The sequence below is a fragment of the Anguilla anguilla genome, chromosome 6 (genome assembly GCF_013347855.1).
Source record: "Anguilla anguilla isolate fAngAng1 chromosome 6, fAngAng1.pri, whole genome shotgun sequence".
Taxonomy (NCBI): domain Eukaryota; kingdom Metazoa; phylum Chordata; class Actinopteri; order Anguilliformes; family Anguillidae; genus Anguilla; species Anguilla anguilla.
This window is the reverse complement of record NC_049206.1, coordinates 12,951,662-12,975,277: the sequence shown is the minus strand read 5'-3', so window position 1 is coordinate 12,975,277 and position 23,616 is coordinate 12,951,662. Positions and strand designations below refer to the sequence as shown.

Here is a 23,616-nt window from a genome sequence, read left to right as displayed (position 1 = left end):
TTAATTACCATTCTATGGCAGTACAATGCAAAGAAAGGCAAGGACATCAAAATTGCTAAATCAGTCGGTGTCTTCATTTTTGAACCGTGCACGTGTGCATTTATTTGACATGACAAAGCAACACGGTTTTCATCCTACTTTCAACGTACAGTTGTTTTCCGCTCTCACTGATATTTACATTTCACCATATCGCTAGATAATGTTAAGTGAAGTGGCGATATGGGTGTGTTATTCTGGTAAATTGCACACCATCTCCCAGTGCATGTTTCTCGTATGATAAATTTAATTGTGATTTGGAAATTGAAATAACAATTACATTAAAGTTATGGTAGCTAATCCATTGCCATCCGGGTCCCTGGTGGTCTTTATGTGGTCATGTGACCGTTTCTCAGCCATCTTGTCGAAACGAAAGGATTCGCATAGCAAAGCCTGCACTGTCAGTTAAAACAGGTAAGCAGTGGGTGGAAATTATTGTTATGGTTGTATAATAAAACTGAACGGTTGAAATATATACTCACTGTTGGTGTTGGCTCCGAAGTGATTGACAGTTGTGTTGAATCCCGCATGGTTGCTTGGCCGTAGAGCTTCGGTGTCTAGTATGGTATCAGAACCGTCGTGGGAATTATTATGGCCGCGGTAGGTAAATAGGAAAGTCCGATGTGGCAGCAGGCTGTGTAGGCCGCACGGAGCGTTCTGGGGTTTATGAGAAACTCATGTCAGCATACTTTCTTTTAGTTTTGCGACATTTTTTGACGTGCGTTTCGGGCACTTTGGTGAGATTCCCAAATACGACTTTGGCTTTGTGGAATGGAAGATACTGTGAAATAGTGATGTGATTCTTGTTTTTAAAAGTTGACAGTTTTTGTAGATGGCTAATGTTAGGTGGGCAGACAGCTATTTGGGTTTGTAGATGTGTTCTCCGTAATATTACATAATATTTTTAGCTTGTTAGCCGTAGCATGTGTGTAACTAGTTAGAGAGCTAGCTAGCATCTCGATGTACGCATCCGCTTGTAGCTATGAGTTGCTAAATGGCCAAATGAAGGAATTGAAAGTATTCCTATGGTGATGTGTGTTGTGCTTTGTCATGACTGTCACGGTTTTTCCAATTGAATTAAGTTTTGGAAAACCAGTGCCCTGGTCGCTGGTCAGCTACAAACCCATACTGGCTAGCTGCCTGTCGTAGCGAGGAAGACATCTAGCTATAACCAGTCGTAGTTTTCAGTTTTATGTCAGTTGTCCTGCAAGCTGAAAAGTTTAATTTGCTTGAGTTAGCCAAGGTTAGCCAGCGGAATACCCTTAGCTAAACAAAGTTTGTCCGCAAACATGGAATTAGGTGAGGATGATTTCCATATTGTCAGAATGTAATGAGCAAGCCAGCAAAGTAGCTAACATTAAGTGCGATCTGCGACGTTGGACTGGTTTAGATATTGCGTTCCATTGCTAACAGCTCTGTGAGCTAAGCAGAGACCGCAACACATGTTAAAGGTAACCTCAAGTTGGCTGACGTGGAGTAACGTTAAACCCAAGCACAACAAACACTTTGCACGGATTTATAGCAAATGCTAGTAATTCATTTTTATGCCAGGTGCAATTTATTCGTCTAAGCGGCTAACTACGTTCTTAATGAGTTAGTTACTCTTTCTTGCGAAATCGCTAGTTTATTGAGAGTTGCGGTGTCCTGATGCTGAAATAATAGACGAACCCTTCCCGTCTTCCCAAAATCTCGTCATCTTCATATATTTTGCTCTTGTATCGCCGTGAGAGGAATGACCAGCAGGGGGCACTGCCAGCAAGGGAAAGCCTCTTGTTGAATTAAGGGTGCCTGGAATACCCTTCCTAATTGGGCAAGAGCCTAAAATAGTTGTTGGGAATGAAACTATATACCATGAGTCTGTTGAGAAGGGTAGGGGGTATTCTGCTTTTGGCACTCTTGAAAAGAACTTTAATTTCTATATGGTGGTCCAGCCTTTGGAAGCCATGTGCCTATGAGCCCAGTTTCAATGGAATAATAAGCATAATAAATTATATATGGACCATATTTCTTACAGTTTTTTGCATAAAAAGAAGTATGAAAAGCTTTTATTTTTTTATTTTTACTAGCAATATTTGTTTTTCTATTGGTGGAGGTTACAAGTTGCCAAATAAATCAATGTTTGAAATTGTAATTTTTGAAAATAGATTAGAAAAAGCAGTTTTACAATGTTTAAGTGCAGTTATTTTCCTTTGCTTGTAGAATTTCAAGGAACAATGGCAGAAACCCAGATGCTGAACTTTGGACCCGAGTGGTGAGTAAATTGCTCCATGTACCCTCCTGGTTGGGGGATCAATGGTTTTTATCAGTTAAAATCTCAGCTGATTCTGGAGCAGTGTGCCGAGAAGCCGGTTATATTGATGTATCAGAAGAAAAAGCTTGCTTTTGGAGCATTAAATATATGCAAACACTGCCATCTCCTATGCAGTATGTGTCTGTGCTGAACACCTATGTGAGAGTCACTGGTTTATGTCCCAGCCAGCCCTTCCTTGGTCATCAGTAATTATTGTACGGCATGTCTCCTTTCCTTCTGCAGCGTGTCAAAACATAGAAGGTTAAAGAAATGGGGAACAATGAATTGTGCCAATTAAGTTTAGTGCAGAACGGAGCATGTACAGCGACTAACTGGGTAGTGTACAATAGGCTGGGATTCCCTGCCCTGAACGAGAGCGTTTAGCGGTTCCCCTCTCCTCCTCTGCTGCAGGCTTCGCGCCCTGTCCGGCGGTGGCAGCGGCGGCGGCGGCGGCAGCAGCAACAGCGTCGCCTCCCCTCCCCTCTCACCAGCGCTGCCAAAGTACAAGCTGGCGGATTACCGCTACGGCAGAGAGGAGATGTTAGCACTTTATGTAAAGGATAATAAGGTAAGGCCATCCGCCGAGGTGCCTGGCGGGTGTAGCGTGGTTTCAAACTGGACTGCATAGCAGTTTGAATTCACTTCCAACTGCCCTTCAAGTTCTGTTGTCAAACGCAATGGTGTTCGCCGTTTTTATTCGTTTTCGGCTAGATGGTATGTTCTGAAAGTTCTGGAGAGTTCTTGTATGTGCAAACTTATTTGACCAATATATCTGATTCTGATTCTGAATATCATTCCCTGAAAGCTCATTGAAATGTTAGTGTTGGTGGTAAAGGGAATTATTTTCCATTATTCCTGAAGCTTAGTTGTTAGTTCATTTCAGGAGGATGACCTTAAGTATACGAAACCTGGTTGAAAACTGATCTTCTGTGGCTGGGTCTTTAACTGCTAAAAGACAGCTTGGGTATTGTAGGAACAAAATACTTGAGTTACCAAAGTTCCCTTTGGTGATGGTTTCAAATTCTAGCAGAATTTGTCTTTAGTGTTCTCCTCCTCCTATTGGCAGATTCCTCTAGATCTGCATGATAAGGAGTTCCTCCCTATTTTACAAGAGGAGCCCCTCCCACCGTTGGCACTCGTACCATTTACAGAAGAGGAACAGGTGATTTCTTCCCGCAAACATGAAACCTCTTCATTACAATCGTCACAAGCAAGTGGCACTCACAATACCTGTTCTGTACAGAGAGCCAAATTTCTGTGAGCTCTGACCCGCATTGTGTTTATCAAGCAGTTCATCTTATATGAGCTCATGACCCAGCTGACACAAAATATTTTCACAATGTTCCTGGAATGTTTTGTCAGTGTTATAAGCTTGCAACTGCATCGCAACAGTACTGTGAGAACGTTTCAGCTGGGAAATCCTTTCCCATGAAAAACGTAAAACAAATTGCCCCTCATCATTGAAAAGTCGTTTTTGTGCCAGGCGTGTTGCAGGAGCCCTGTTGGTGATGTCTTTGTGTGCGTCTCCCTCCACAGAGAAATTTCTCCATGTCTGTGAACAGTGCAGCTGTGCTGCGACTCACAGGAAGGGGAGTGGGGACGGTGGTGGGGGCCCCGAGGGGCCGAAGTTCCTCGCGGGGTCGAGGTGAGTCCGGGCAGGCCCGCTTTCCCAAAGGTGCCGATTGACAGGAAGTGATCTTCAGACTTTAAGGCCCATCCGTAGCTACACTGTCATTTTCCACTGTGCAGCACATTACTGTTGGGTTTGAGTAGTGTGCGTTGTTCACGTGAGCAGTTCATCTGCAGGAAGATTACGTTCTTTCTGAGCCATTTCCACTCTGACCTACCGCAAATGAAGGAGCATGACAGAAACAGCTTAGCATAATACACAGAAGTTGTTATGACTACATTTCACTGTTACATGACCACTTGTATGTTTGTGTGTGTGTGTCCTCCCAGGACGAGGCCGAGGAGAAGGAGGCTTTTACCAAAGAAGCTTTGATGACGGTGAGGGAGGGTTTGGTCGCGGCGGGAGAGAGATGCACCGCTCACAGAGCTGGGAGGAAAGGTATCCTGTTCCCTCCTACAGTCAATTCAGAAGTGCAGTGCATGGGCGTGTATGGGTGGCTGTAGAAAGGTATCCCTTTCCCTCTGCAGTCAGTTCAGAAGTGCAGTGCATGGGCGTGTATGGGTGGCTGTAGAAAGGTATCCCTGTCCCTCTGCAGTCAGTTCAGAAGTGCAGTGCATGGGCGTGTATGGGTGGCTGTAGAAAGGTATCCCGTTCCCTCCTACAGTCAATTCAGAAGTGCAGTGCATGGGCGTGTATGGGTGGCTGTAGAAAGGTATCCCTTTCCCTCTGCAGTCAGTTCAGAAGTGCAGTCCTAGGGTGTGTATGGGTGATGGAATAAATTGTGTGATGTGCCTGTTTTGTTATAACCACTCGATGGGAAAAAGTTAGTGGTTCTGAGTTTCAGCTTGGTTGTTTATTACCGATCCCCCCCCCCGTAGGTTAAGTAATGTGTTTTTCTGTGACTCTTACCTTGACACTGTCTTTTTTTTTCAAGGGGAGACAAAAGATTTGAAAAACCAGGTCGAAAAGATCCAGGTAAGAGAAATGTTTCCTCAACTGGTGTTTTACTCATGATTTATTTTTATGTAATAAATGTTTGCGTAAATGTACTGTAGAAGAGTGCTGCGATTTTCTTGAATCCATGAAATGTGTGATTCCTTAGCCCTCTCAGGTTGTGGGCAAGTCGTCCCCAGGTCAAGTATATGAGTGCAGTCTGCTAATAGTTTTTTCTCTTTTCGGACCCCATCCTGTCACGTGACGCAGTAGATGTTGCAACAGCCCACTTCCAGCTGAATCACAGTAAGTGAGCTCCTTCTCTTTTCCTCCCAGAGCAGTCATGTACATGTCGCTTTTTAGCTTTAGCAAGCCTCTGCATTATTTCTGAAATTAATTGGCTTGCTAGCTGGTGAACAGTTTCACCAAAACTGAATTATGCGGTTTCCATGTGGAATAGAAATATTTGTTCCATAATGCTTTTCTGTGAGCATGACATTTTGTGATGTCTAAAGGGAGGGTTTGGGTCAAGTTCTTGTTCTGTTAAAGAAAAAAATTTTATGGGATGTGTTGGGCTGCAAATGTGTTGGTCTTTGTTCAGTCGAGGACGCCCTCTGCTTGTTGGAAATATGTGGAATAAATGGGTTCGAGAGGCGCGTTCCTATGCCCCAAATCCCAACCCCAAAACGAGCTCAGTCACAGCTTCCTGAAGCCCGCCCTCTCCCCAGCAGTTAGGGCGAACTACGAGGAGGGCGTGGCCGTCCCGGGCCGGAAACACGAGTTCACGCGCTCCGAGAGCGAGAACTGGCGGGTGTCCCGCGAGGAGCAGAACGGCGGCGACGACGACGAGGGGGGCTGGCGTCTGGCGGGCTCACGGCGGGACGGCAGCGACAGGTGGTGCCCCCCCAGCCCAGGTACGTCGGCCGAAAAAATCCCCTCCTACCCAGAGCCCGGTTTGAGCTCGTTTTCGGAAGTGACCCCGCAAACTCCCCCCTCCCCCCTCCCCCCCTTCCCCTTTCTGCAGAAGGCCCGCGCTCAGCCGGGTGGGACCAGCGGCGGCGCTTCCCGTTCGACGGGCGCGAGGAGGAGCGCGGGTACCGGCGGGCGCAGGACGACGAGCGGGACAGCCTGCCCGAGTGGTGCCTGGAGGACGCCGAGGAGGAGACGGGCACCTTCGACTCCTCCGGGGCCTTCCTGTCCCTCAAGGGCAGGGCCGCAGAGCTCTCGGGCCTCCCGCAGATGAAGGTAAGAGCGCCAGCCCCGACCCGCCCCACAGCGCCGCTTCTGATGGGCTCCAGCGTACGCTACTGAAATGTGCTAGCTTGGCAGGTACGAGCACATGCTCGAAAAGTCACTAGAAGTTTGTAAGTGACATTGTACATTAATTGGCATATTCATGACATTGTGTACTCATTTTCATATGAATATGTGTTACACAACAGAGGGAGATTCTCTGAAAAGCTGCCTATAACGGCATGGAATATTTTATTTTATGTATGTTGCTTGATTTGTCGCTAGGCTCTTTTTTGAAGTGGTCACGAAAGGGGCTGGGAAGTCGCTAAATCTAACAACAACAACATAGTGTTGGCAATATTGAGGTTTTTAAGGGTTTCTTACTGACAAGTGTATATGTATATATATACATATATATATATACACATATATATTTAACTTTAGATTGTTGAGATTTTATCTGATAGCAAGAGATCAATAATAAGATGCATTGTTCATAACAATCCATGTTATACTTTGACATTTAATATTTATTTTCATTTTCTGTTTCTGTCCTATCCTTGAAGGCATTTATACTATGCAAACGTTAGTTTGCATGTTGTTAGTTGTTTTGGTTTCTGTGTAACTGGATTTTTTTTCTTTTCCTTATCAGAAGATACTTTTTCTGATCAGTATGTGTGAATGTACCCCAGTGGGGATTTTGACAGCTAGATTTCCTGAGAAGACATTTTGTTCTCTTTGTGGGGCTTTGATTTCAAGGTTTAATTCAATTCTGGGCCTTATACTTGGCTTCTCATTCTGGGATTGTTACGATTAATGTGGTTCGGCAATTTCGCTCGCAGCTGGGATTTCTAGTAATGATTTTTTTTGGAGCGGAGCGTGCATTTCAATAGCAGAAAAAGCAGTAACTGAACGTTGACTGGGAAACCGGCTGTTGTGTTTAGTCAGCACAGCCCTCTGTGGTCACCTTGAGCTTTACGCTGTGCTGGGCTGACATGAGTCCCTCAGCCTTCCCACTCACATCCTCCCTCCCCCCCTCAAGCAGAAAGCCCCCAAGGAGCCCATCCTGGAGGAGGCGGAGCTGGACTTCCGACCCGCGGAGGACTGCGAGGCACACGTCGACCCAGACGAGACCAAAGAAACGGACACCCCCGCTGGGAAGGAGGCGGACGGGAGGGAGGGTGAGCGCGCGGGCGCGGTGCATTGCATACATTATAGCTTGAGTCATTTAGTGAATCATGCAGATAACTGAGGAATTGGCTCGCTTGGTATCCCTGGCATATCAAACCGTAGATTACAGAAACTCAATTAGCAGTTCAACACTTATAAGGCGCACCTTCAAAAGACTTGCGTCAGAGATCATAAGGACGATACTTGCCGATATTGCTGTCGTATGAAGCTGGGCGAGGCTGAGTTAAAGCATTTTTGCTTTTTTGTCGGTTTGTTCTGCGTGAACTCATGACCCCGCCCATAACACGGTCCCGCCCTGCAGACTCTGGGAAGTCGGAAGAAGAGGCAGCCCCTCCCCTGTCGACGCCCCCATGTCCAGCAGAGCCCCAGCTCCTGCGCCCCACGCCCTCTCCCCCCCATCAGCCCGAGAGGGAGGAGGACACGCCTCCTGCCCCCGAGGCGTGGCCGGTGCCCAGTAAAGCCCCGCCCGCCATCGCCCCTCCTGCCAGCACAGTCGCACAGCAGCAGCTGGCTCCCCCCTCCCTCCCAGGTAAGTCATGTGACTGAAGCGTACCAATCAGGCCTTTGGTCCTAACCGTGCCGCAGGCCGTGACCTCTGTGGTTCTGCGGTCTTGCAGAAACCTCCACCCCCACGTTTGCTGCCGCGCAGCAGCGGCGGCCCCCCGACATGCCCCAGCTGGTCCCCGGGCCCCTCCCATTTCCGGCAGGCATCATTGCCGCCATCGGGCAGCCAGAGGCCTTGCCACACGACGCGGATGACGACGAGGGACTGAAGCACTTTGAGCAGGTGTGGGGAGGTGCAGAAATACCAGACTGTGTCTCGCTGCTTTGAAACCTGATTTAAATCCGTGGCTCAAGGCCATCTCACCTTCGATTTCATTTAATTTTTTTTATTTAATCATCCGAGTGGATTCTATCAGTTTCCCAATTACCAAAGTTAATTGCCTCCTTTCCTCCTCCGCTGTGCCTCCACCTCCCCTCTCTTTCTCTGTGGGCCTCTCGTGGGGTCTTCGTTGTCGCTGCCCCAGGAAGCGGAGAAGATGGTGGCGTACCTCCAGGAGGACGACAAGCTTTCCGCGTCAGGCCTGGAGCCGGCCAAGCCCGCCGCCCTCCCTCTCTCCCACGAGGCTGCGCTCAAGTGGTTTTACAAAGACCCTCAGGGAGAGATACAGGGTGAGAGAGCCTGCCCCAGCCTGCCCTACAGGGGAACAGAGAGCCGCTAGCCTGCCCTACAGGGGAACAGAGAGCCGCTAGCCTGCCCTACAGGGGTACAGAGAGCCGCTAGCCTGCCCTACAGGGGTACAGAGAGCCGTTAGCCTGCCCTACAGGGGTACAGAGAGCCGCTAGCCTGCCCTACAGGGGTACAGAGAGCCGCTAGCCTGCCCTACAGGGGAACAGAGAGCCGCTAGCCTGCCCTACAGGGGTACAGAGAGCCGCTAGCCTGCCCTACAGGGGTACAGAGAGCCGTTAGCCTGCCCTACAGGGGTACAGAGAGCCGCTAGCCTGCCCTACAGGGGAACAGAGAGCCGCTAGCCTGCCCTACAGGGGAACAGAGAGCCGCTAGCCTGCCCTACAGGGGTACAGAGAGCCGCTAGCCTGCCCTACAGGGGTACAGAGTGCCGCTAGCCTGCCCTACAGGGGTACAGAGAGCCGCTAGCCTGCCCTACAGGGGTACAGAGAGCCGTTAGCCTGCCCTACAGGGGTACAGAGAGCCGCTAGCCTGCCCTACAGGGGTACAGAGAGCCGTTAGCCTGCCCTACAGGGGTACAGAGAGCCGCTAGCCTGCCCTACAGGGGTACAGAGAGCCGTTAGCCTGCCCTACAGGGGTACAGAGAGCCGTTAGCCTGCCCTACAGGGGTACAGAGAGCCGCTAGCCTGCCCTACAGGGGTACCGTTAGCCTGCCCTACAGGGGTACAGAGAGCCGCTAGCCTGCCCTACAGGGGTACAGAGAGCCGCTAGCCTGCCCTACAGGGGTACAGAGAGCCGCTAGCCTGCCCTACAGGGGTACAGAGAGCCGCTAGCCTGCCCTACAGGGGTACAGAGAGCCGTTAGCCTGCCCTACAGGAGTACAGAGAGCCGCTAGCCTGCCCTACAGGGGTACAGAGAGCCGCTAGCCTGCCCTACAGGGGAACAGAGAGCCGCTAGCCTGCCCTACAGGGGTACAGAGAGCCGCTAGCCTGCCCTACAGGGGTACAGAGAGCCGCTAGCCTGCCCTACAGGGGTACAGAGAGCCGTTAGCCTGCCCTACAGGGGTACAGAGAGCCGTTAGCCTGCCCTACAGGGGTACAGAGAGCCGCTAGCCTGCCCTACAGGGGTACCGTTAGCCTGCCCTACAGGGGTACAGAGAGCCGCTAGCCTGCCCTACAGGGGTACAGAGAGCCGCTAGCCTGCCCTACAGGGGTACAGAGAGCCGCTAGCCTGCCCTACAGGGGTACAGAGAGCCGCTAGCCTGCCCTACAGGGGTACAGAGAGCCGCTAGCCTGCCCTACAGGGGTACAGAGAGCCGTTAGCCTGCCCTACAGGGGTACAGAGAGCCGCTAGCCTGCCCTACAGGGGTACAGAGAGCCGCTAGCCTGCCCTACAGGGGTACCGTTAGCCTGCCCTACAGGGGTACAGAGAGCCGCTAGCCTGCCCTACAGGGGTACAGAGAGCCGCTAGCCTGCCCTACAGGGGTACAGAGAGCCGTTAGCCTGCCCTACAGGGGTACCGTTAGCCTGCCCTACAGGGGTACAGAGAGCCGCTAGCCTGCCCTACAGGGGTACAGAGAGCCGCTAGCCTGCCCTACAGGGGTACAGAGAGCCGTTAGCCTGCCCTACAGGGGTACAGAGAGCCGCTAGCCTGCCCTACAGGGGTACAGAGAGCCGTTAGCCTGCCCTACAGGGGTACAGAGAGCCGCTAGCCTGCCCTACAGGGGTACAGAGAGCCGCTAGCCTGCCCTACAGGGGTACAGAGAGCCGTTAGCCTGCCCTACCGCGGTACAGTGACGCTAGCCTCCCCTAAATGGCACATTCTCTTGCCTGGCTGCATTGTAGCCGTCGGTAAAATGTCGCCAGGATTGTTAGCAGAGTTAGTTCTGAAACGCCCATCCCCTCTCTCTCTCTGTCTCAGGGCCCTTCTCCAACCAGGAGATGATGGAGTGGTTCCAGGCCGGGTACTTCACCATGACCCTGCTGGTGAAGAGGGGGTGTGACGAGCTCTTCCAGCCACTCGGCGAGATCATCAAGATGTGGGGGCGGGTCCCCTTCACACCTGGCCCCTCCCCCCCGCCCATGCTGGTAAAAACAGAGCTCTGTGGGCACCTCTTAATTTCAGTCAGGTCATTACTTTACTGCTTGTACCAGTCCACACACAATGGAGGGCAAGTTGAGTTTGCAGCATTATCCCATTTGTCATAATATTAGCCCTTTATCCTGAGATTTGAAGTAAAGCATGACCGCCTTACTCGCGGTTATGTTGCGCTCTGTTTGTGACACCGCTAGCTGTTTGTTCCACAATTCAGTGCTGTATTGTAGCTTAGCTCAATGAATGATGTGCTGATTGTTCAGATAACCAATATCTAGAATGTCTCACACTGATAGTGTTATTAAGTAAATAAGTACTTGAAGTACTTTTCTTCAGAAGAAAGGAGCTGTACCCTCAGAATTCCTTAATCTTACATTTTCACTTACATCATCACATTTTTTTGTCCTGTTGAAATAGATTTAAATGCATTGAACCGAACCCATATTTTTCTAGAATAAAATGCATGCAGCACGTGTAGCACTGTCTGTTTTCACTGCAGTCTAGCTGCACTGCGCAAGCAGCCGGTGCAGTCGGTTTGCAGTCAGTCTGCGGGCAGTGATGAGCCTAGTGTGTGTGCTGCCAGGCACGATCACGACTGACACAGCTCTGCCCCAGAGGACGGGTCAGTGCCGTACGCCCCTCTCCCTCCAGCCATTCCCTGACCGCGCTGTGTGTTTCTCTGGCCGCTGTGCGCAGGGCGACGTGGACCAGGCGAGGCTGAAGAGACAGCAGGAGCTCACAGCCCTCAACCTGTACCAGCTGCAGCAGCTGCAGTACCAGTACCTCATCAGGTAGGCCCAGTCTGAGCCTGTGTGTGTCTGTGCGTGTCAGTGGCACTCTGAGTACGTGTGCCTGTGTGTATGTACAAATGTGCTTATCTCTGTGTGTTTGAGTACAGCAGCACCTCACAGTAGTAATATGTAATCCATTATGTAACCAGCTGAGAACATAGACAGAACATATTCACTTTCACAGTAATAACTTGGTCAAGAGGCTCACTCTACAAATATATGATTTTCATTGTCTAGCACAGGTATTCCTCTTACCTCACTGAGCCAAATTAAAGCAAACCTGTCAGAAAGAGGCGCTGAGTCATGTGAAAATGTAGGCTCTGTAAATCCATGCCAGTCGGTGATGTAATCTGGCGCCCCCTTCAGGCAGCAGTATGCACAGGCCCTGGCCCAGCAGCAGAAGGCCGCGGCCCTGGGGGCCCCACAGCAGCCACAGCAGCAGCAGCACCTCAACCTCCTGCTCCAGCAGTACCAGGCCCTCAAGATGAGGTAATGCACCACAGAAACAAGGGACGCTAGAATGCATACTCTGCAGTAGTCATGTGATTGCCGCAAGCAGGCAGCCATTCTGGCTTAGGATGGAAAGTTAATCCACTGCGTGGGTGTTGTGTGGTGCATTAGCGGTCAGGACACCGTTTACATGACCTTGAAAGTCATATGCAGTCATGCTGGTGTGGTTAGCTTTTAATGCAGTGGCTGACTATTGAAAAAGGAACGTGGGTGTAGGTGTGTGAGAAAGAGATCTCAGTCTTCCTTGCTGACTAAACTAATGATTGAGCCATCAAAGGAAGGCCAGCTTTTTGGATGGGTTGTAATGTTAAAAACATTAACTACAGGCCTCACTTAAAAAGAGTAGAAGAGTAAAGTTAATGTTGATATGAACCGTACAGGCCTGGGCCTGGCTCCTCCTCACCTCGCTCTCCCTCCTCCTCCTCTTTCAGGACGTCTGAACAGAGCCTGGTCCCGCCCGTCACGCGCTCCATGTCCGTACCGGACTCGGGTTCGGTCTGGGAACTGCAGAACCCGTCCCCGCAGGCCTCGGCGTCGGCCACCGTCGCGCACGCGGCCCGCAGCGGTAAGCCGCCGTCCGCAGGGGGACCGATCAGCGGCCCGCTCGCCCCGTGTGCTAGCGCTAGCGCTGCCGCCGCCGAACCTGCGCGACGATGCTAACGCGCAGACTTCAGGCTACGGCCAGCAGCAGACTGCTGAAGTGGGTGCGCAGTCACGCCCAGCGAGAGCTGTGTGTGTGTGTGTGTGTGTGTAGCCGCCTCAGCAGTGGGATGCATTGAGAGTGAAGGGCTCATTTAGTCAGTGATTCAGCACGCTGCTCTTCAGCCTTAGGAGGCGTTGGCAAGGTGCAATTCCTGCCGCTCGCGCTGAATTCATCTGTCACCGGACGGGATTTGTCACCAGGATTTGTTCTCTGCGTTTTAACCCGAGGGCACCTCCTCCTTAATGCCAATTCAAATGAGATTGGTTGGCGGGAGCGTTGCCGTAGCGGCGAGCTGAGTCACCGCGCGCGGCGTAAGCAGGCTGGGCGGCGCGGCGGTGGCGAGGTGTTGGCACGCCGGCGGCGCTGACGCGCTGCGTGTGTGTAGCCTAACGGAGTGTGGTGCTCTCTTCCATGTCGTGCGTCAGCGTGGGAAGGGGGAAGCGTGTGGGATCTTCCGGGCGACTCCGTGGCGCAGGCTCCCTCCCTGGAGCAAATCCAGCAGCTGGAGAAGGCCAAAGCCGCGGCGAAGGTAGGACTCTGCGGCCGCGCGACCGGAAAGCAATGGAGCTGTGCTCCAGGACCTGCAGTCACTGGGCAGAAATCGCTGTGGAAGTGTTTTCTCAGGGTGTCATTTTCACTGATGTTTCTATTATGTAACACAGTGGAAACCAGCCCTGTTCCTAGAGATCTACCATCCTGTAGATTTTCATTTCTACCCTAATTTGGCACACTTGACTATACTAATTAGCATCTCTAGAGATCACTAGCAGTTGAATGTGGTGTGCTTTGTTAGGGTTGGAGTGAAAACCTAGAGGATGGTATATCTCCAGGAACAGGGTTGGTTACCACTGATGAAACACATCCACTGTTAGACTTTGCTAGTGGCTGCAGGGCTTAGCCTGTGCTGGGCCGTACCGCATTGCATTAGCCAGCAGCTCTGGGACCTCATGTCCGACATTGGGTATGACGAGACCTTCCCTTGGCCCTCGCAGCTGGAGCAGGAGCGCAAGGAGGCGGAGCTGCGGGCTAAGAGGGAGGAAGAGGAGCGCAAACGTCGGGAGGAGGCCCTTCTGGCTCAGCAGGAGGAAGAGCGCAAACGCAGGGAGGAAGATGAGCTGGCCCGACGGCAACAGGTAAGAGACCGCGAGCAGAAGAGAACTAATGTTTTTTTTTTTTTTTAAATGTTTTTAAAATTAATTTCTGTATAGTGTGTGGCAGCTTTACTCGAAACATGGTCCTCGAGTGCTGGGAACTGCTGGTTTTTCACCCTCCCTTTACCTGGGAGTCAGGTGTGAAGACAGTCTGGTCAATCTGTAGCACTAGCTGTTCAGTGAAGAGAGAAGAAAACCGGGGCCAGATTTGGATTTGAGGTCCGGTTTTGAGTATCTATAGCATTAGCCATTGCCTCTGTAAATGCTTTGCTAGCCTTTTCAGCATTAAGTCGCATTGAGGTAGTCGCTTTCTCATTGTGAGTGAGCTGGGGATGATTGGTGATTGGAAGCTCTTAAGTTTTTGGGTGAGGGGTTTAAGGGCAGTGCTGAATGGAAACTGAGTGGAGGAGGTGTGTGAACAGGAGGAGGCTCTGAGGCTGCAGCAGGAGCAGGAGGAGGCGCTGCGCAGGCAGAAGGAAGAGGAGGAAGAGGAGGCGCGCCGTCTGCAGGAGAGGAAGAGGCGGGAGGAGGAAGAGAGGAGGCAAAGGGAAGAGCTGCTACGCAAGCAGGTGGGCATGTCCCTCTCTGTCTGTCTGTCTGTCTGTCCCTCTGCCTCTCTCTCTGTCTGTCTGTCTGTCTGTCCCTCTGCCTCTCTGTGTCTGTCTGTCTGCATGTCCATCCCTCTGTGTGTCCATGCCTGTTAATATGCGTTTGCTCCCGGGTCTGGCTCAGGAGGAGGAGCGCAAGAAACAGGAGGAGCTGGAGGCACTGCGCCGGCTGGAGGAGGAGAAGCGCCTGGAGGAGGAGGCGCGGCTGCTGCAGCAGGAGGAGCAGAAGAAGCGAGAGCAGGACGTGCAGCGGCAGAGGCAGCAGGAGGCGCTGCGGAGGCTGCAGCAGCAGCAGCAGCAGCAGCAGCTGGCTCAGATGAAGGTGAGGAGCTGAGGGGTAGCACTGCTCTCTGGTTCAGCAGCAGTCCTGTCAATGGAGTCTGCTCAGACTGCTGAAGATGAAAAAGCCCCTCAGTACTAAAAGATTACTGCTGATAACCTGACATTTGTGTTTATTGATCATAAAATTTACACAGCCTTTGCACACAGCATTGCAAGAGAACGCTTGATTTGAATTGTCACGCTTGATTTGTCAAAACAAGATGTCACGCTAGCTTGATTGTTCAACATGAGCAGATTAAAGCCGAAATTGCTCCTGGGGTTTTTTAATATTATTGGCCTGTGTGGCAAAAAAATTATTATCGGAATGACAAAACATAATTTGCAGCTTATTAAATCACACTAATCCTGTTATATCATCCTGTTTCTGTCACAGCTATCTTAGTAAAATAATGAGTGAAGTTAATTGTTATTTTCGTGAGTTGGCATATTTGGCAAAAAATAGTTATTTTTATCATAATGCAAGTGTATTCATGTAAAGCACAGATTTTGAAATTTGAAATGTCCTCTCTTCCAAACACGTAGCATTCTGGTTTATACTTAGTCGCACGACCCTTTCAACAAGTGTTGCATGGCTTAAATGACTTATTCTCAGTTGGGGAAAAAGTGTCCCGCGCCTCTTGAATTTTGTTTTGTCACAGAACATCATACTTTGTCGCGCAGTGATTGGACAGCCAAATGGAATGCCGAAATTCATTGGCTTGGATATGTGATATGTTACGTGTATGATATGTTGTTTTCCCCCCCCTCCACTTCATTATGTTTCGTTTATCTGAGCGACAGACCGCCTCATTTCTGCCATTCAGGATGTATTCCTCCCTTATTTCTCAATAGTTTCTCCTGGTGCCGCCATGTTCTCTCAAATGTAAACGTCAGCAGAGGCTCATGTATTTGTAGAGTGAGCCTCTTGGCCAAGTGTAAACATCAACAGAACCCTCCCCACAGACCTTCGCCAAAGTACGAATGAGGAACGTCGTGCGGCACTTTTGTATTTGTCGCACGACACTCGACGAAAGGGTCGTGCGACAGAGTATAAATCGGGCCCTACGCTCTCCTCCTCTCCACAGCTCCCTTCTTCCTCCAAGTGGGGCCAGCAGGCGGCCGGCTCCCTGCCGCTGTGCCAGGCCCAGAGCGCGCTGTCGCTGGCCGAGATCCAGAAGCTGGAGGAGGAGAGGGAGCGGCAAGCCCTGGAGGAGGTGAGTGAGCCTCCGATTCCCCCCTGCTGCTCTTTCACTTCCCCCGCCCCGTTCAGCATTGTTCATTTTCAGGGTCGTCTCCAGAGATTTGCCAAGCGCCCGTCTAGCCCCGATGAGGGCAGAAACGGGCTCATTTACTGTGTTTTCTGGTTTTTTTTTAACTGCATTAGACCTTGAAATGTGCTTTTCTGTGTGTGAGTGTGTGTGCGTGTGTGTGTGTCTACCGGAAGTGGCTCTGGAGCGTGAGTTGCTTTGCAAAACAAATAGCTTTTGAAGCGTGCTGTTAGTGAGCTGTGCTGATTTGGTGTGTCAGTGCTGCGCAGTATATCATATTAAGCGGTTAGGCTCTCTTCACGATTCGTTGGACGTCATGGTTCATTCACGAAAGGGTGCAAGTAGCTTATCTGGAGGCGTACATTTAAATGAGAACAGATAATCCGATCCAAATGAAAATAAATTGTTGCACATTGGCTGGGTGATATGGCATAAAAAGGTACACAGTATTTTTTACAATAGATCCAAAATATTGAGTGGGCTCTGTGGGACGTGCAAATTAACGGAAAATTGGCTTCTTTGAGCACAGTCATTTTTCCAAGTATTCCTTTTTTATGTTGGTGTTCCTTTTTTATATTTGCATCCTGACTCCTGTGTAAGGGAAACTTGTAGTAGCTTAATTTTGTATCCCCTGATAAATTGTATTTAATATTAGAATGATATTCACTGCGTGTATGTATGAGTTTGAGAGTGTTGTATATGCCTGTGTATGAGAGAGCTGTATGCACAGTTTGCACGCAGTGCGGATGGGTGTGGTCATCTATTTATGCACACCAGTTGTATCTGCCTGAGAGAGGGTTGTATACACGCGTGTGTGGGAGAGCTGTGTACATGTACGCACACACGCACACTCACACACACACACACACTTACACGTACACACACACACACACACACACACACACACACACACACACACACTCTCACACTCCCTGCATACGGCTGACAGCGTGTGACCGGGCCTGCTGTCCCCACAGAGGCATCAGCAGCAGCAGGAGCTGATGAGAGTCATCCAGCAGCAGCAGCAGCAGCAGCAGCAGCAGGCTCAGTCCCAGTCCCAGCCCCAGTCCCGCCTCCCAGGCTGGGGCTCCGCCTCCCGCCAGCCCTCCGCCACGCCCAAGTCCCTGCTGGAGATCCAGAGGGAGGAGGCCCAGCAGATGAAGCAGAGGAAGGAAGCGCCGCAGCCAGGCTGCCCCCAGCAGACCCGAACCGTAAGCCCCGGCTGCCCCCAGCAGACCCGAACCGTAAGCCCCGGCTGCCCCCAGCAGACCCGAACCGTAAGCCCCGGCTGCCCCCAGCAGACCCGAACCGTAAGCCCCGGCTGCCCCCAGCAGACCCGAACCGTAAGCCCCGGCTGCCCCCAGCAGACCCGAACCGTAAGCCCCGGCTGCCCCCAGCAGACCCGAACCGTAAGCCCCGGCTGCCCCCAGCAGACCCGAACCGTAAGCCCCGGCTGCCCCCAGCAGACCCGAACCGTAAGCCCCGGCTGCCCCCAGCAGACCCGAATCGTAAGCCTCGTCTGACCCAGAGCTGTACCGAGTGCCGGTGTGGAACACGTTCACGGTCCGGAACGCGTTCGCGGTCCCTGCTGCCAAGCTGCTGTACGTGGGCATAGAGGCACTTACTATCTGCCAGTGACTCCCGTACAAACAGTAGTAACGTTAACTGATTATGCCATAATATGCCAAATTGAATTGACACAATCAACGTATATCATTTTTTATTTTATTATGACCATTTCAACAGAACTGGGATGAGACGATGGAATTATAACGGGATTGTAATAAGCTACAAATTATGACGATGACCATTTTTGCCACACAGGCTGATAATATTTTTTAAAACCCTGGGAGAGATTTCGGTTTTAATTTACTCATGATGAGCAGGAGTGACTCTGTTTAAACTTCATTCAAATTTAAATTTTGTCTTTGCATCTCGTAAGACTTGAACCACAACAAAATGATTACCTTGATTGAGCCAATCTTTCAGCCGCTGATATTTATGTTGTTTATTGATTAATATTTACACAACACAAATGTCACACAAAGACGATTGGCTCAAAGAAACGGGAGTGCTTATTTCGTTGGGTTTAAGTCTGGGTCATCGCCCATTTTAATCTTTATAAAGAAAGATGACCTCTAGCTGCTTTTATAGAATGCAGTGTAATTGTGTGACTCATTCTTTGTTTAAAAAAAAAAGTAAATAAATAAAACCTCAGAATCCTGCGATAACGCGAGCCATGATAGATAAAATAAATCTGTTGGTTTATAAAACTTGCTTTGAAAAAAGATGTTTGTCCTGACCTCTGTGTGTAACTGTTCTCGTACTGGGTCGTCTGTGTTTGGTGTTAAATTTATCAAAGCTGGCAGACTGTCCCTCAGGGCTGAGCGGAGCTGACCTCTCGGTTTGAACCTCCTGTTTTTGTGTTGTTTTTGTTGCTGTGGAAACAGAGCAGCAGCAGCAGCAGCAGCAGTGTGGGCTCCGTGTGGGGCTCGGCGAGCAGCGGCAGCCTGCAGTGGGGCACCGACGCGGGGAGCATCTGGAGCAGCCCGGCGGACGCCAGCAACGCCAACCTGGGCTTCTGGGACGAGGCTGCGAAGGAGGCCGCCACAACCCCCCCGCAGAAGAACCCCGCCAAGAAGAACAAGAGCAACGCCAACCTCAGGTAGCGCACACTCGCGCACTCGCTCGCTCACTGTGAAAGCGCGCGGTCGAGCGGCGCTAGCGTTCGCGTGCGGGCGCGGCGCTCGCTGGGCTGTGACGCAGGGAGGGAGTGACGCAGCGGTCGGCTAGCTGGCTAACCCTGCGGCGTCTGTGTGCCCGTGTGCGTGTGCAGCCACTCATCGAGCGGCCGAGCCAATAAGAAGGCGGAGGAGGAGGAGAAGCTGCTGAAGCTGTTCCAGGGCGTGAATCAGACTCAGGACGGGTTCACACAGTGGTGTGAACAGGCCCTGCACACACTCAACACCGCCAACAACCTGGATGGTGAGTTACGCACGCACGCACACGCACATGCCCTCCCCCCACACATGCGCACACACCACACAAACCCCCCCTCCCACACACACATACACACACACACACACACACACACACACACACACACACACTGCACTCAAAAACGTTCATGTACACACTGCGACAGTTGCGATTTTTGCTTGGTTCTTTCTACACTGATTCTTCCTTGGCATTGCCCTCAGTGTGAGAGAATGAGCCTGCTCTCAGCCCGTCTGCTCTGCCCCAGCAGTTCCCACGTTCACATCGTTCCTGAAGGAGGTGGAGTCTCCCTACGAGGTGCACGACTACGTCAGGGCCTACCTCGGAGACACGCCCGAGTCCAAGGAGTTCGCCAAGCACTTTCTGGAGCGCCGTGCCAAACAGAACGCCAACCACCAGACAGCGCCGCCGCAACCGCCGCTGCAGCCAGCGCAGCCAGCGCAGCCAGCGCCACAGCAGAAAGCACAGCAGCAGCCGGTGAGGGGGGGGAGGGTTTCCCAGGGAACCAAGAGAGCTGTTAGAACCGGCACACAGCCGACCTTTTGACATTAAATCCAAAAACGTTGTTCCACGGGGTATTGTGTCACATAATTTGAAGTACTAATGTTCTATTTCTGTTTTTAAAAAATGTGTATTAAAGACCAAGACAAGGGTTTTTGGGTACATTGATAACCTGAAGCGTTTCTGAAAACAGCTCCTGATGTGCACGTGTAATGGTGGAGCTAGATAATTAACTTCCCCTGACAATATAGTCTAAGTGTGTGTGACAATTCCAGAGAGGTGCCACAAAATACTTAGATTTCTGTGCTTCGGAGCTGTTTATAAGTTGATTACTGGATCATGTGGGGAAATGCCTGCCCCTCTGACCCGACTGACTATCCACTATATTCCAGGATTCCGTGTGGGGTGGGACCCAGCCAGGACGTCAGTCAATTTTTCAGTCCAATCACAGCAGCCTGCAGCAGGCCCGCTTTGAGACGGTCACATCAGGGAAGAAGAAGAAGAAGCAGAAGATGGTACGAGCCGACCCAAGCCTGCTAGGTAAGAACTGAGGCTCGGCAGACCTCGGACCAGGACCTTGCCCTCGGGTTGCCAGAGAAACTCAGATTTACAGCCACACTATTATTGTAAATTGGCCAGGAAAGCAAATCCTTCCCACCCCACTAACCCCAAAACAAGACTGATCTCGAGGCGCATCGGTGAATTTAAAAAAAAGAGAGAAACTGTATATCTATCAGAATTTGAGCTGGTGTTCACAGCATATTGGTGGACAGGGGACAGTCTTTCTGCTGAATCAAATCAGTCCTAATGCCTCAGTGTAGTTACACAGTGCTATAGGCCATGCTGTCTTTCTGATAAGACATTAAAATCCCCGACCTAGATTTCTCAACCTGGGGGCCTCTCAATCCCCCAGTTTTTCTGGCTCAGTAATTTCCTTCTTGTGTGTGGTGAGCATTTTTGCGAAATGGCTGCCGTGCTTTACCCAAGCAGGTGCACCACATAGCTGGTGGTTGAGATGAGGTTTCTCCTTCATCGTGAAACACTTCAGATCGGTTTTCTTCTAGTTTGGCTTATGATACCCGACAACCCTGTGAAGTACAGGTGCATTTAAAAAGCTGTTCTCCTATTGCTGAATGTACTGAGATCCCTTTGTGATCATGTGACTGAATGTGCTCTCTGATTCGGCAGGTTTTTCTGTGAACGCCTCATCAGAACGGTTGAACATGGGGGAGATAGAGACGGTAGAGGACTTTTGAGGCGGTGGGACGGGACTGGTGCCAAGCCCGCCAAATATTTCTGCTCCCAGACAACTGACATGTCGTCCCATCACCAGTTTTTTTTTTTTTTGTTGTTGTTGTTTTTTAAAAATTTTCCCACTTTTTTAAGTTGATTGTCTGGTGGGGGGGATGCAACCGCTCCTCCCCCCAGTCAGAAGGGCCTGCGACAGCATCGTGTTTTCGGTGAAGTGACGACAGACCAGCCAGTCGGAGGCGAACTGGACTGGAACTGTGGCTTTACAGAGGACGCGGATCTGCTGGCCCGAGCCGCCAGATGTTCTGGATGTGGTTCTCCTGGAAGATCGAAACCCACTTCCCACCTCACAGGGAAGGTTGAAAGGGAGGGTTGGGGTTACAGTACACAGTGGGGAGAGGAGGTGGAGTCAACATCCCATTTTTTTTTGGAAGTAGCGTAGTGGGTTGTGGTCAATTTGGACGGGGGTAGAAAGAACATTAGAGAAAGGAAGAACCCCCTTTGCTATATTTATTGGAAGATTTTCAGCTGCCCTTTTTTATTTTATTTTAATTTCAGTTTACCCCCCCCCCCCCCCCCTTTCCCATTTTCTGCCAGTTGTTCGTGGGAGACGATTTGCAAACTGATCAAAATGGTGTCCTGTTTTAAGGACATATGCAACGGTTCCAATAGTTATCCATTTCCTTGTAAAATACTAGCCTGTTTAAAAGAATAAACTTTCAATTCTGCAACTGTATAATAGAGTATGGAAATGAGGTGTCATACTTTTTTATTTGGAAGAGGCTATCCTCTTGAATGGGTTTACAGAAGCTGACTTTGTATAAAAAAAGAGTATATACTCCCATTTTATGCATGGGTGTGTGCAATTGTATCAATTTTTTTATGTGCTGAATATTTTCAAAAATGAAATTTAAAAAAGGAAAAAATGTTATTTTGGGGAATGTGGGTTTTCCACAGCTCCGGTGCACCCTGTGCTACAGAACAGACTTGAACGGCACACACAAACGTCACAAAACTGTAGGAGGGGCTTTGCGGTCCGGTATATAAACCCTGACCTTTTTTATTCAAGCCACTGTTTACCTTTTCTATAGGAAATAAAACTATTGGAAATATTCAGAGTATCACTTGTTACTGTGTCATTTCCAAGCATTCAGTTCTTAGTCATCGTAGTCGTACGTAAACGGGAGTCGTACGCGTAGGCTATGAAAATATTTCAAGTGCTTACTGAGCGTTTTCCGTCTGAAACCTGCACACACACTCACGGTGAAAAACAGTCAGAGCTGGAGTGGAATAGCCCCGCCTTTTTTTTCTTTCTTGTTTTCTTTTTGCCTCACCGGACCTAATTTGCGAATGTTCAACAAGAAAACGTGTTGTATTGTAATGAAACCTCTGTGCTCCCTTTGGCTGAACCCTCCTCACGCACGCTCTCACAGAAGCGCGCTCTCACAGAAGCGCGCGCACACAGGAGTTCTTTCTCCCGCTCAGGCTTTCCAACAGCAAGGCCTTCATTTGTTCAGTTGCCTTCACACTGTTTCGGGAGTTAATGACCAGTCGTATAAAGGACTGCTTTAAGGGGGTTGTCAGTAGGTCGCCCCACAGCCACAGGAGGTTCTGAGCGAGTCTTCTGAGGTGGCTGTTCATCATCGGCAGGGCAGCACTTCAAGAAAACGGGGAATTTAATAGGTTGTAAAGTTGTCATGTGGTGTCAAGATCTCACCTGGGTCCACTTAAAGTTCTGCCAGTTCTTATCGCCTCAAGTTTTCTGCTAGGTAGTGTGCCATTTTAGGGAGTGGGGGGAAAAAAGTTGGTAAGCTAAGTGCATGGTAGGTTTTGGTTCTTTGGTTCTTTAATGCCTGTAATATTAAACTTGCCAACAGTTTAATGCTACAGGCACTAATTAATGCTAAGGCGGACTGCAGGCTGGACACATTACCTCCAAAGTCAGAGTTCCCTGAACTTTACCCCTTCAGAGACTCAGGGTTTGCAGAAACAAAACATTTTGGCCTAAAGGAGGATCTACTGTAATGTGTGAATACCAGACTATATACCTCAATATCAAATTTTCAAATTTACCTCACTACTTCATGTATTGACAATATGTATTTGTACTATGTAGTAATTATATCCATAGAAAATGAGTGTGTGAATTCAGGTGAATGTGTACAGTACAGTATGTGTAGCAGCCCTTATTTCACAGAAGCCACTGTGTGCTGGGTGAAATCCGCCATTTTGTTTTGAGCGTTTCATATTTGCATGTAAAGTGGGAATGTTTGATCACACACACAGTCTTTACAAACCAAAGTGCTGGGAGCCACTAAATGAGCATTGATGGGAATTTGGAGGTGATGAAAATGCCCAGTAACGTTTCGTTTTTTGCTGAGCGTGTGTCCCAGGACTTTGAGTGTGGGGCTGGTCACTGCAGGTACTGACAAGGTTCGTATTGTACGGTCAGTGCCCCTCCCCTTCTCTCTCTTTCCTTTCTTTTTCAGCCCCTTTCTATCCCTCCCTCCCTCTCCTTCTCCCGCCCTCTCCACTTCACCCTTTCCAGGACGGTCTTCACGGACGTGCGCGTCGAAAGCAGAGGAGATTCCATCCAGGCTCCACACAGCAAACATGGCTCCCAGCAGTGTTCTCGGTCTCTTCATACTGGCCCTCCTGAGTCTGCGTTTGGACCCCATTCATTCAGGTAGGGCTGTTATTTGTTCATGCGTGAGGAGAGAGATTGGTGGATGTGCGGTGTCGCTCTTACAAAGTACCAATTACTTCCCTCTCAATTTTTCAATAGGGCCTTCTTTGAAAATCGGATAATGATTTGATGTGTGGAAAATTAGATCAAAATCTTTCTAGATGGGTTTTGGATTTTTTGTAAAAAGTAATTTGTTTTCCTATCCCAAATCTTTAAGCTTTAGGTCATTCTTG

The 23,616-nt window shown here is 50.0% G+C and overlaps 1 protein-coding gene across 8 annotated transcripts; it reads left to right on the top strand.

Moving 5' to 3' along the window:
• Window positions 1-376: 376 nt before the first annotated feature.
• LOC118230231 (GRB10-interacting GYF protein 2-like) lies at window positions 377-21,811 on the top strand. 8 transcript variants are annotated; one of them, XM_035423053.1, is made up of 29 exons: window positions 377-450; window positions 2,236-2,287; window positions 2,738-2,894; window positions 3,393-3,488; window positions 3,863-3,971; window positions 4,286-4,394; window positions 4,891-4,930; window positions 5,156-5,195; window positions 5,621-5,803; window positions 5,914-6,134; window positions 7,165-7,303; window positions 7,615-7,842; window positions 7,931-8,100; window positions 8,342-8,486; window positions 10,423-10,589; window positions 11,293-11,387; window positions 11,754-11,876; window positions 12,329-12,462; window positions 13,026-13,129; window positions 13,593-13,733; window positions 14,174-14,320; window positions 14,484-14,681; window positions 15,766-15,894; window positions 16,926-17,159; window positions 18,399-18,613; window positions 18,785-18,933; window positions 19,196-19,422; window positions 19,839-19,986; window positions 20,635-21,811. In XM_035423053.1, the coding sequence occupies exons 2-29, from the start codon at window positions 2,250-2,252 to the stop codon at window positions 20,700-20,702; spliced, it is 3,954 nt and encodes a 1,317-aa protein (XP_035278944.1). In that variant the 5' UTR covers window positions 377-450; window positions 2,236-2,249; the 3' UTR covers window positions 20,703-21,811. The 8 variants fall into 8 exon arrangements, with proteins under 8 accessions (XP_035278944.1, XP_035278943.1, XP_035278941.1 ...); XM_035423052.1 differs by having other exon boundaries at window positions 5,618-5,803; window positions 7,168-7,303; XM_035423050.1 differs by having other exon boundaries at window positions 5,618-5,803.
• The last annotated feature ends 1,805 nt before the right edge of the window (window positions 21,812-23,616 follow it).

Coding starts and splice junctions, on each gene's coding strand:
- LOC118230231 (XM_035423050.1), top strand. CDS start 2,250: ATGGCAGAAACCCAGATGCTGAACTTTGGACCCGAGTG. Junction 11,877..12,328: donor TACCAGGCCCTCAAGATGAG/GTAATGCACCAC, acceptor CTCCTCTTTCAG/GACGTCTGAACAGAGCCTGG. Junction 13,130..13,592: donor AGGCCAAAGCCGCGGCGAAG/GTAGGACTCTGC, acceptor TGGCCCTCGCAG/CTGGAGCAGGAGCGCAAGGA.